Raw genomic sequence first — 12,997 nt, 5'->3', positions numbered from 1 at the left:
ATTTATATCACATACATATTGTTGGTGCACGAAATCACACTAGTACGGAAGTTTGGGTCTCAAAGGAAGTAAAGAGAATCTTCTTAATAGGACGAGCTCAATTGATATTGTATTAAGGGTTACAGATGACGATCTAAGTACAAGCGACGGACTGAGGTAAGTTCGGGTCGGATCCTTTGGTCGAGCGATCTGAGAGTAGCGCGAGATGGGATCTTTGTTGGCGGAGCGAGCTGAAGACCTTGTGATGACCTAAGTGTACTCTCTGCGTGTCAGCGGAAAAATTGGATGGATGTGACAGGACTCCACATCCCCTATTTATAGTGAACAGTGTAGGGCATCCCGGGACGTATCTTCACGATTTTACCCCTCCGTGCGCCTACGTGGCATAGTGATGGCGGTGATTGCGATTGGGCCGGGCCGGACACCTTTCCTCGGGCCTTCCAGAAGGTTTCGTTTATACTTTCGGGCTTTTACTGGCAAATGGGCTGAAGGCCCATTTTCTCCCTTAACAGTTGCCCCCCAATCCTGGCCCACTATTTCATGGGTCGGGTTTGTTTCTGGGCTTTGATTGAAGCGTGGGAGGTCGCGGAATACGGATCGTCTGGTCGCTGAGTTCCGAGGTGCGCGTGGGAGGAACGCTCGCTTGTGAGTCGTCGGCTGGCGTTTTCGATGCGAAGAGATCGAAGCGTCGCGCGTGTCAGGAGTTAGGGTAATGATTATGTCGCTTCGTAGACCTAATTGTTACCCTTAATCGAACCGCCCCCTTCTCCTATAAATAGAGGGGCTTCCGCTGCTCTCTATTCATTTCTCTCCATCCGCGAAGGTATACTCCCTCTCTCTTCTCTCCCTTCTCTCTAGCTTTTAGCTCGTCGTTTACTAGCTCTTTTCTGATTACGATGTCTTCCGGTATGAGTTTTGACTCGGTTTCTGACTACTTTCGCTCCCATACTTCTGATGGTTCTACGACCCGCTCGCTTAATGCTGACCGGTTCTTGGTCGAGTCTCTAGATGACGAGACGCGGGGCATCCCGACTTCGCCGTTTTCTTCTACGGCCGATTCTCGAGCGGCCGCCTCCGAACTCCGACGTCGCGACTCGTCTTCTCAGAGGGATGCTGTTAGGATGAGCTCGATGCGGACTGAGTTCGTCATCCCTCGTTTAGAAGACGAGGATGTTTGGGAGGTCAAGCCAGATGAACTGGAGCTATACGACGAGCCGGAGCCTATGCCTTATGGTGTGGCGGGACCGGCTCCTTTCGTGCCTGATTATTTCGGTCCGACTTTGACGACGTCGATCACTATGAGGGATACTCTTCTGGCGGTCGGCGCGTCATCTCTAATTGAGGCTTGGGTTCCAGATACTTTTGAGAGACCATGGACCGCTCCGGAGGGTTATATCTGTGTGTACGAGAAGTTCTTTACTGAGTGCGGCCTCTTTTTCCCGCTTCCGAAGTTCCTGCTCGAGTATGCGTCAAACCGTAAAATGGCCTTCTCGCAATTGTCGGTTGCAGCGATCCGGAATGGGATCAGTCTTCTTCGTCTTGGGCTTCGGTGTGGAGTGAAGGTCACTTGTGCCCATTACGAAGAGACGACCCAATTCAAAAGTTTCGGGAAGAAGAAGCCGGGTTTGTTTTACGTTCAGTCCTCCGGAACTCCGAAGTTGGTTGAGGAGGCAAAGAGCAAAACCAATGCCTGGTCGGCGCATTACTTCTTCGTCAAGATATCACGGGATTCCGTTGAGGATCCTCGACTTCCGAATTATACGGAGTGGAAACTTTCACCCGGTAGCGCGAGCCGGTCAATTTTTACCAACTACCGAGGTCGCGTCGATATTTTTATTAATTTTATTTTCTGCTTTTTGCAGAACATTATCCAAAGTTTTTGAATTCGTACCCGGAGCAACTTCACGTGGATATTGTGAAGATTCGAGCAGTTGGACCATACGTCTGGCCCGTTACCAAAAAGGTTTCTTGTCGTCGCCCGCGAAGATCAAATCAGCCTCGCCGTGCACCTGCTAGACGAACCCGTCCCTCCCAATTAGGTACTCTTTCATATTCCGAACTCATTTTTTGGGATCGTTTTCCTTATTCCGGTTCGTTTCTTTGGTAGCGATGGGCAAGGTGGATCTTACTGTCATTCCTGATCTGTCGAAGAAATTTGATAAGAGGCCGGCTCGCAAACCTGAAAAGCTGTCCAACTCAGAGGGTGAACAGATCGAGGAAGCTCGTCGGAGGAGCCTTTTGGATCGAGGAGGGCGTCATACCCATGCCGCAGGGAGTTCCAGGCCGCTAAGTCCTCGGTCTGAGAAAGAGAAGAAGAGGGAGGCAGCGGCTGCGCGCCTTGCTTCTCAGGCTACTGAGGCCCTTCAGGTACCCCCTCCTGCACTGGTTGGTTCGCAGGCGGTCGCTCCGATGACAACGGGACCTGGTACGCTGGTCGTTCCTTCGGACTTGACTCCTGTTGGTCGGAAGAGGGCGGCGAGTGCCGGAGAGGATCGTTCGACTCCTGGTGCGAAACGATCTCGGGTCGCTGATCATCGTTGGTCATATCGGTACGTTGAGCGGTATGTGCCCTTTACGTCTAACGCCTTAGCCTGTGCGGAGCTCTTCCGCGAGGTCGGTCATGGTCCGGGGACTTTTCCCTTGATCGAAGATCTCAAGGAGAGGGAGGCCTATACCGAGGCGGCTCGTCGCTCCTGTGAGGTGCGCATAATGGTCCTTTTCTTTCATGTTTTACCTATTTATCTGGGGTTTTACAAGAGCTCGTATTCGTTTATTTAGGCGACTTCGGCGATGAACCGTTTGGTTCACTTGTATGAACGCCGACTTCGAAGACTGCCTGCTGATCATCCCTACTCTGGTGATTACGAGGCGGCCCTTGCCGCGGAGAGGGAGAAGTCCGAGCGCGTAGCTCAGGAGCTGGTGACAGCTAAGGACCAGATCGGAAGTCTCCAGCGCGAGGTTGCCAAAGTTACTCATCACCGCACGTGCCTTACTGAAGATCGCGATCGTCTTATTGCTGAGGTGGAGAGCGTCAAGGGCCAGTATAATGACTTGGTCTCCTACGTCCGGGCTGAGAAGAAGAGACTCCGAGAGCGAAGGGAGGAGTATGGTCATTACCTTCGGAGTCGTGGCTTGGCTAAGCTAGCGCAGCTCGTTGATACTCGCTTGACCCGAATCAGGGCTCATGTCGAGGATACGAGCGCTGTGCAGCCCAAGCTTCTGGAGTACAACCATGCGTTAGGGAACGTTTGTCTGCTGAGGGCGCTTGAGGAGAGCGGCGAGATCGTCATCAAGTCCCCGTCTGTAATGTCTCAGCTAGTAACTGCTGTTGCCGAGCTTGAGACTTCTGTTAGGGCTTTCAACATCACCGATCTCATGGATGGTGACTTTGACGTGCGTACTTTATTCGACGTCCCGCCTGTCACTCCTCCAAGTTTTCAGGCCTCGGACCCAAGTGAGCAGGAGGGAGATGGTGATCGGGGCAACGATCAGACGGTGGACCAGCCTGCTGGTGTAGCGTCTACACTGCAAGCGGGGGTTATTCAAAATCAAGGGGTTGAGGTTGCTGCTGTTCAAGAGGGTCAACAGGAGGAGGAAGTTGACATTGTCGGATGATGGGTGCGCGGCTCCTTTCTTTTAACCCAGCCGCTGCGTCGGTTTTATTATTCTAAAAACTTTTCTGCCGCTTATGTTGGCCTTTTGTTTTGTCTTGAACTCGTTCGCCGTTTATTCGGCTTTAATGGTTGCCACAGCTGATGGCTTTGTTTCAGATGATTTTTTTTTTTTTTATACGTTTTTGATTTGTTCGATTGTCGTTTAGTTCGTGCGGGATCGAATTTTAATCCTTGCAGGTTAAGGGTGTAATTAAAGTGCAAAGTTAGACTTCGGCTTTTGATTTTGCGAAGTTAGACTTCGGCTTTTGATTTTGCGAAGTTAGACTTTGGCTTTTGATTTTGCGAAGTTAGACTTCGGCTTTTGATTTTGCGAAGTTAGACTTCGGCTTTTGATTTTGCGAAGTTAGACTTCGGCTTTTGATTATTAGATTATTCGAGACGGACTCGAGACATGGTGAGGTGCGACGCGCGCTGATCGGCTTATCCTGTTTTGGTTTTGGCGATTACAGAAATACAAGTTTGGCCTTGGCTTATGTTATCTGCTCGTCAAAACGGTGCGAGTGCAGGGCTCGGCTTTCAAACCCTTAAGTGTAGGTTTTATCCAAGATCGTTTTACCGATTTTGGCAGACTTAAGCAAGGGTGTGCATTCTCGGTTGAACGTATTCGATCGAATACCGGGCCAGGGCGTCGATGTACTTTTTCGATTCGTTTTTATACTTAGATATAAAAAATATAAATATTATTAATATTGCAGCTGCGCCCCGTAAACGGGGCTGCGTACGTACCCTCTGATCGGAGGGATCAAGCCGATCGTAGTTCGCTTTACATAGAGAGGCATCGGTAAGGCCGAGCTACCTTTTCTTTTTTTTTTTTTTTTTTTTTGAAGAGCATTAGGCTCGTTAGTAGTAGAAACGCTTAAGATGCATAGAGTTCCATGTGCGCGGTACTTCTGTGCCGTCCATTGTGAGCAGTTCGTAGTCTCCAGGTCGCACGATTCTTGAAATTTGGTAGGGACCTTCCCAATTGGCGCCTAGTTTGCCAGCGTTGAGTTCGGCCGTATTTTCGAAGACCTTTCGGAGTACGAGATCGCCGACGTCGAAGTGTCGGTTATGTACCTTCTTGTTGTAATATTTTGCCGCGGCACGCTGGTAGTTTTCAAATCGGCAGAGAGCTTTGTTGCGCGTCTCCTCGAGGTCGTCGAGACATTCGAGCATTCTCTGGTTGTTTAAGTCAGGGTTTTTGACCATCAGGGATCGTCTGAGGCTGGTATAGCCGACTTCGGCGGGTGCCATCGCTTCCACTCCGTAGGCTAGTGCGAACGGGGTTTGTTCGGTTGCGCTGCGAGGTGTCGTCCGATATGACCAAAGCACTCCGTCGAGTTCGTCGGCCCAGGTGCTTTTCTTTTCGTCTAGTCGTTTCTTGAGTCTGGCGAGGATTGTTTTGTTCGTTGCCTCGGCTTGCCCGTTGCTTTGAGGGTATCGGGGCATTGACTTGTTAAGACGGATTTTCCAACTTGCGCAGAAATTCTCGAAAGTCAGTGAAATGAACTGCGAGCCGTTGTCGGTGACGATCTCATATGGTAACCCGTGCCTGCAGATGACGAATTTCCATACGAAATTTTGTACGTCGTTCGCACGAATTGTTGCGTAAGATTCGGCTTCTACCCACTTTGTAAAGTAGTCCGTCATTATGAGCATGAATCGCTTTTGCCTAGAAGCCGGCAATGGTCCGATGATATCCATGGACCATCGCATGAATGGATATGGCGAGATACCTACTTTCAATTGTTCTGTTGGCTGATGTATTGTGGGTGCGTGTCGCTGGCATTGTTCGCATTTGGCCGTGAAATCTTTGCAATCGGATATCATGGTCGGCCAATAGAAGCCTAACTTTTTGATCTGGAGGGCCAGAGCTCGTCCTCCAGAGTGGCTGCCCCCGGCTCCCATGTGTGTTTCCTTCATAATTTCGACGGCGTCTTTGCTGTGTAGACAGCTTAGCCAGGCTCCTGTTGCACTAAGCTTTAGGATGAGATTCTCCATTAGCGTGTATTTAGTTGCCTTTATGCGTAAGCGACGCGCTGCCCACTTGTCTGTCGAGATCGTCCCATCCGCGAGAAAATCGCGTATTTCAACTCTCCAATCGGTCGGATCTGTACGGTCGGGGTCGGAGTAAGCTGCGACAAAGTTAACCGTGTCGATCGGGTCGATACTTGGCTGGTCGATGCTTTCGACTGGGATAATCCGACGTAGGATGGGATCTGACGTTGATGCGAGCGCGGCCAGAGCATCCGCTGGTGCATTATCCCCACGTGGAATCTTGTTGAGCTCGAAGCTTTCGAACTGTTGTGAAAGTTGCTTGACGATTTTGAGGTAGGAGCCCATGGTGTCGCTTTTGGTTTCGTATTCTCCTGCGAACTGACTAACGACGAGTTGCGAGTCGACGTAGGCTCGGACCCATTTTATCTTCATTCCGCTAGCGAGGCGGAGACCGGCGATTAGCGCTTCGTACTCTGCCGCGTTGTTTGTTGCGTTAAATCGGAGGCGAAAGGACTGTTCTAGTATCTCACCTGTTGGCGAGACGAGCCGAATTCCGACTGCGGACCCATGCGAGGAAGACGAGCCGTCCGCGTATATTGTCCATGGGTCATCTTTGGTGCAAGTGTCGCTGCTGGAGGCGGCGGGTGGCAGTTCGACAAGGAAGTCTTCGAGAACCTGGGACTTCATCGCGGGGCGCGATCTGTAATCGATATCGTACTCGCTGAGTTCGACTGCCCATTTCGCCATTCTTCCGGATTGGCTCGGGCTATGGAGGGCGGTGCGTAGCGGTTGGTCTGTCAGGACGGCAATTGCATGAGACTGGAAATAAGGCCTTAATTTTCTTGCTGATGTTACGACAGCCAGAGCCACTTTTTCCATGGTGGGGTAACGTGTCTCGGCTTCTATTAGAGATTTGCTAATGTAAAAAATCGGTTTCTGATCGCCGCGGTCATCTCTGATAAGCACGCCACTGACTACCGAGCTGGAAACTGCGATATAGAGAAAAAGTGTTTCGCCGCCTTCTGGTTTGGCTAGGACCGGGGGGGTCGTAAGATATCTCTTGAGTTTGGCAAAAGCCTTCTCACTCGCCTCGTCCCATCCAAACCTTTCTCTTCGTTTTAACAGGTTGTAGAACGGTAGGTATTTGTCCGTGGATCTTGCTATAAATCAGTTCAACGCGGCGATTCGGCCTGTCAGACGTTGGACCTTGTAACGCCCGCGATCCTCAATAGGATCGTCGGATGAGACTTGGTCCGAGAAAAGGAGGAGAAACTCGGACAAGTCTAGATTGGAGCTGCCCATCAGCTCGGATAAGGACAATAATGAACGTTAAGTAGCCAAACCAGCTCCCGTATAGCTCAACTAAGCTCGAAGTACTTCCGGGTAGCTTAGCTAAGCTCGGGTAACTGTCGAGTAGCTCAGCTAGCTCGACCAGCTGCCGGGTAGCTCAGCTAAGCTTGGGTAACTGTCCGACGGTTGGACGGTTAGACGGTTACGGAAGGACGGTTGGGCGGTTACGGAAGAGCGGTTGGGCGGTTACGGATGACGGTTACCAACGGGCGGTTATGGACCGAATGGGCGCCTTCTAGAGAACGGTTAGAGAAACGGTTTCTGAACGAAACTCTATAAATACAAGGCATTTGGGACGATTTCAGACACGAAAAACTTAGGGAAAAATACAGAAACTCTCGGAGAACATTTTGAGAGAAAACACTTAAGAGAGAGTTACGATCGGTGCGATCGAAGGTGAGACGGTTCTAGACTTTGTGTCCGAACCTAAGGAGATTTGATACGTACGATCTAGCCTAGGGATTGTTCCGATGACTTAGAAAAAGTCCGGAATGATTAGGGTGATATTGTAGTATCGGGGAATCATTCATATCATGCATAAACTTGGTTCGAATGGCGGATCGGTTGAAATGGGGATGCGGCTCGGCGGAGGATCGGCGGATCTGTGAAGATCTACCGTGAATCGGCCGAACTGATGCGCATACTTCCACTCTCCGATCTGTTCTTCGTTCCGGGTGGTTAAAAGGCCTAGAGAGCATTGCATGGACTTGCATATAATAAGTAAAACGGATACTTATGCCTCTTTGACTTTCAGGAAAGGATGGTGATCGTGGGAAGGACTTGGCTTAGGCGTGAGGGACTCAAGGCCGGGAAGATGGGTGGTGATGAATCGGGTAGAATAGGATCGATTATATGACTTGTAATAGCTTATATGCAAACTCTTAAGTTGTATCGAATCCTTTTAAGTATCTAATAAAGTATCCGATTCTTTGTTTACTCTATTATCGCATATTGACTCTAAGTAATGAATCTCAGAATATCGTAAAACGGATTGTCTTAAGAAAATGGCCCTAAAATTTGACTAAGGATCGGATCACTTAATGATTTGGTCGGAGAGAACCTCTCCGGACTTAGGCAGTCCGGATCGGGGTCTTTCAAGTTGGTATCAGAGCATGCTTGGTTCTAGGACCATTAGTGCGGGTTTTGGGAATCACCACTCATCGGCTTATGAGTCCTCACGGTAGTTGTTTCTTACTCTCTTGCGAATTACTATGACTTACCGTAACTAACTTTGAAGTTATTCGTAGATGGGTAAGAGCAACAAAACGGGAAAGAGTAAGAAGGATAAGGATAAGGGTAAGGACGTCGTAGAGGAGACGTTGGTTGCCGAGGAGACACAAGTTACCAAGGAAACAAGTGTCGAAGCAACGCTTGATGGGGCAATTCCGGCCGGACCTGTGGCTGGACAAAAGTCTTCGGTTCATCAAACTCCGGAGAACAGTTGTGCAACGGATGGGAAGGAGAATCCGAACACACTTCCATCTGCCCAAGAGCAATGGGAAACGATGAAGGCTATGATGGTACAAATGGCCGCATTGACTAAGGCACTTGTACCGGATCCTGTGGTGCAAGTGAAGGAGAACAAAACGGACGTAGATGCGGATGTAGATGTGGGGATTGTTGAGGTCAATCTGCCTACGAACTCTTCAAGGAAGAGGGGAGACTACTTGAGTTTACTTCAGCACGTCTCGAAGTTGGGAACAAGTCACTTCACGGGGAGTTCCGACCCGATCGTGGCGGATGAGTGGAGGACTCGGCTCAAAAGAAACTTTAACTCCACTCGGTGCCCGGAGGATTACCGGAAGGACATTGCGATTCACTTCTTGGAAGGAGACGCGCATAACTGGTGGCTGACCGTGGAGAAACGTAAGGGTGATTAAATCCAAACCTTTTCGGACTTTGAGGAGGAGTTTAACAAGAAGTTTTTCCCTCCGGAGGCATGGGATCGGCTTGAGTGTGCCTACTTGGATTTGATACAAGGCAACCGAACGGTGCGAGAATACGATGAAGAGTTCAATCGCCTTAGGCGATACGTGGGAAGAGAGCTCGAGGATGAGCAGTCTCAAGTGCGCCGTTTCATCCGCGGGTTAAGGGTGGAGATCCGTAACCATTGCTTAATCCGTACCTTTAATTCGGTCTCCGAATTGGTGGAAAGGGCGGCTATGATCGAAATCGGAATTGAGGAAGAAAAACTCGTGAATCGTGAGAAGTTTCCGAATCGTTCTAGCCAACCAAGCAAGTCTGCGGATAAGAAGAGGAAATGGGACAAGGTGGATGACACTAAGTCGGGAGCTAAGCGCGGAGAATGCTTGACTTGTGGAAAGAATCATGGTGGGATTTGCTGGAAGGCCATTGGTGCATGTGGCCGGTGTGGAAGTAAGGACCACGGGATTCAAAACTGTCCAAGGATGGATTTGGGGCGACCAAAAGATCTCGCTGAAGAACCAAGGACTTGTTACCATTGTGGGAAAGCGGGACACTTTAAGAGGGAGTGTCCGAAGCTGGAAGTGGAAAAGCAAGCCGCACAAAAGGCGAACCGGAGCGGAAACGGATTACCGCCTCCGCCTAAGAGGCAGGCCATAGCACCACGAGTTTACGAACTGTCGGAAGATGCTAACAATGCCGGAAACTTCAGGGCGATCACTGGTAAGTCCTTGTGATCTTTATGTTAATTCGTAAATTGCATCGCATCATGCATAAACGGATTGGGGTACTTAGCATTCTAGGGGAATGTGTAGGGACCTTGTGTATAGGTGATGTAGAAACACACACCTTATTTGATTCTGGAGCTACACATTGTTTTGTGAGTTCCGAGATGGTTGAAAAAGGTGGGTTCAAGAAAGAACCAAACACCGAATATGGAATGGTTAGAGCAGCCGGCGGACAAGTAATGTATCCGTCCGGTGTTGTTCGGGAAATCTCGGTTGTAGTCAGCGGTGTAAATATGCCAACGGACCTAATCGTCGTCCAACTCAAGAAACACGATGTTATTTTGGGTATGGACTGGTTGGGAAAGTATAAGGCACACATAGATTGTCACCGAGGACGGATTCAATTTGAGAGGGAGGAAGGAATGTTGAAATTCCAAGGAATAAGGACAACTTCGGGAAGTTTAGTAATCTCGGCAATCCAAGCGGAAAGGATGCTTGAGAAAGGGTGTGAGGCATACATAGCCACGATCACAACCCACGAAGTTGGAGCAAATGCGGAGTTGAAAGATATTCCGATCGCAAAAGAGTTCTCGGATGTGTTTGAGGCCGTGAGTGGCTTGCCACCCGACCGGTCTGATCCATTCACCATTGAACTCGAAGCGGGAACAACTCCTATATCTAAAGCTTCATACCGGATGGCACCGGCAGAAATGGCGGAGCTAAAGAAACAATTGGAGGAGTTGTTGGATAAAGGATTTATTAGACCAAGTAGTTCACCATGGGGTGCACCGGTCTTGTTTGTAAAGAAAAAGGATGGTAGCTTTAGGCTATGCATTGACTATCGGGGATTGAATAAAGTTACGATTAAGAACAAATATCCATTACCCCGGATAGATGAGCTGTTGGACCAACTCGGAGGCGCTAGGTGGTTCTCAAAGATAGACTTGGCGTCGGGATACCATCAAATTCCGATAGAACCATCTGATATTCGGAAGACGGCCTTCCGGACGAGATATGCCCACTATGAGTTCGTAGTGATGCCATTCGGACTAACCAATGCATCGGCAGCCTTTATGAAGATGATGAATAGTGTTTTCCGAGAATTCTTAGATGAGTTTGTGATCATCTTCATCGATGACATACTTGTCTATTCCAAGGATTGGAAAACTCATCAAAATCATCTAAGGGCGGTGCTAGAACGGTTAAGGGAACAGAAGTTATTTGCAAAGTTAAGCAAATGCTCATTTTGGCAAAGGAGTATCGGATTCCTCGGACACATAGTATCGGAACAAGGAGTGTCCGTAGATCCGGAGAAAATCAAATCCATCAAGGATTGGCCACGACCAAGGAATGCCACGGAGATTAGGAGTTTTCTCGGGTTGGCAGGATATTACCGAAGGTTCGTAAAAGGCTTTGCGAGTATGTCCCAACCGATGACTCAACTAACCGGGAAAGATACTAAGTTTCAATGGTCGGAGGAATGTGAGAAGAGTTTCTCCGAGTTGAAGGCTATGTTAACAAGCGCTCCGGTATTGGTATTGCCGGAAGAAGGTGAACCTTACATGGTCTATACGGATGCATCGATCATGGGACTAGGATGCGTATTGATGCAAAAGGGTAGTGTAATCGCTTATGCTTCAAGGCAATTGCGTAAACACGAAGGGAATTACCCTACGCATGACTTGGAGATGGCCGCGGTGGTGTTTGCCTTGAAGATTTGGCGATCATATCTTTATGGAGCCAAAGTCCAAATCTTCACGGACCACAAGAGTCTTAAGTACATATTCACTCAGCCGGAGTTGAATCTAAGGCAAAGAAGGTGGATGGAATTTGTGGCGGATTATGACTTAGATATTGCCTATCATCCGGGAAAGGCAAATCAAGTCGCCGATGCCTTAAGTAGGAGACGTTTCGACGTAGAAGCGGAGAAAAACCAAGTGGACTTGGTTAACATGATGGGGACATTGCATGTGAATGCGTTATCCAAGGATCTTGAACCATTGGGTTTAGGTGCGGCTGATCAAGCCGATCTACTTAGTAGAATTCGTTTGGCCCAAGAGAAGGACGCGGAGTTGAAAACTTGGGCAAAGAACAATAAAACGGAGTACCAAACATCGAACAATGGTACCATAGTGGTGAACGGTCGTGTATGTGTGCCGAATGACAAAGGTTTGAAGGGGGAAATCCTTAAAGAAGCGCACCAATCAAAGTTCTCGATTCACCCCGGGTCCAATAAGATGTACCGAGACCTAAAAAGGTATTACCATTGGGTGGGAATGAAGAAGGATGTAGCCGAATGGGTTGCCAAGTGTTCGACGTACCAACTTGTCAAGGCGGAACATCAAGTACCAAGTGGGTTAGTACAAAACTTACCTATGCCCGAATGGAAATGGGACCATGTCACGATGGACTTTGTTACCGGGTTGCCGACAGGGATAAAGTCTAAGCACAATGCGGTTTGGGTGGTGGTGGACAGATTGACGAAGTCCGCACACTTCATAGTAATTTCCGAAACGGATGGAGCCGAAGATATAGCCGCAAGGTATATCGAGGAGATAGTACGATTACACGGAGTGCCGGTAAGCATTGTGTCGGATCGTGATACACGGTTCACATCGCATTTCTGGAAGGCTTTTCAAAAAGCCTTAGGAACGAGGGTGAACTTAAGTACTGCTTACCACCCGCAAACGGATGGGCAATCTGAACGGACGATTCAAACCCTTGAGGACATGTTGCGTGCATGTGTCTTAGATTGGGGTGGGAATTGGGAGAAGTACTTAAGGTTGGTGGAATTTGCCTATAACAATAGCTATCAAGCTAGTATTGGTATGTCACCTTACGAGGCGTTATACGGACGGGCATGTCGGACACCGCTATGTTGGACACCAGTAGGCGAACGCATGTTGTTCGGTCCGAAGATTATGGATGAAACCACCGAAAAGATGAAGTTCCTAAAGATCAAACTAAAGGAAGCACAAGATCGACAGAAAAGCTATGCGGATAAGCGTCGTAAGGAGTTGGAATTCCAAGTAGGAGACTTGGTGTATCTTAAGGCCGTAACGTATAAGGGCAAGGGACGATTTTCAACAAGGAAAAAGTTGAGTCCAAGGTACGTTGGCCCATACAAGGTGATCGAACGAGTAGGGGCTGTGGCCTACAAACTCAAACTTCCGCCAAAGTTAGATGCGTTTCACAAGGTTTTCCACGTTTCACAACTAAGGAAATGCCTAAGTGAACACGAGGAGCGAGTAGAAGATGTTCCTTCGGAGTTAAAAGAAAACTTAACGGTGGAAGCAAATCCAATTCGGATCGTTGATCGAATGGAAAAGGGGACAAGGCGGAAAA

The 12,997-nt window shown here is 48.8% G+C and overlaps 1 protein-coding gene across 1 annotated transcript; it reads left to right on the top strand.

The window, feature by feature from the left end:
• The first annotated feature begins 2,391 nt into the window (after positions 1–2,391).
• Positions 2,392–3,615, top strand: LOC110226552. The gene has a single exon (XM_021018493.1). The coding sequence runs from the start codon at positions 2,791–2,793 to the stop codon at positions 3,613–3,615; it is 825 nt and encodes a 274-aa protein (XP_020874152.1). The 5' UTR covers positions 2,392–2,790.
• The last annotated feature ends 9,382 nt before the right edge of the window (positions 3,616–12,997 follow it).

The sequence above is a fragment of the Arabidopsis lyrata genome, assembly GCF_000004255.2.
Source record: "Arabidopsis lyrata subsp. lyrata unplaced genomic scaffold ARALYscaffold_7, whole genome shotgun sequence".
NCBI classification, from domain to species: domain Eukaryota; kingdom Viridiplantae; phylum Streptophyta; class Magnoliopsida; order Brassicales; family Brassicaceae; genus Arabidopsis; species Arabidopsis lyrata.
This window is presented reverse-complemented; position numbering and strand designations above follow the sequence as displayed.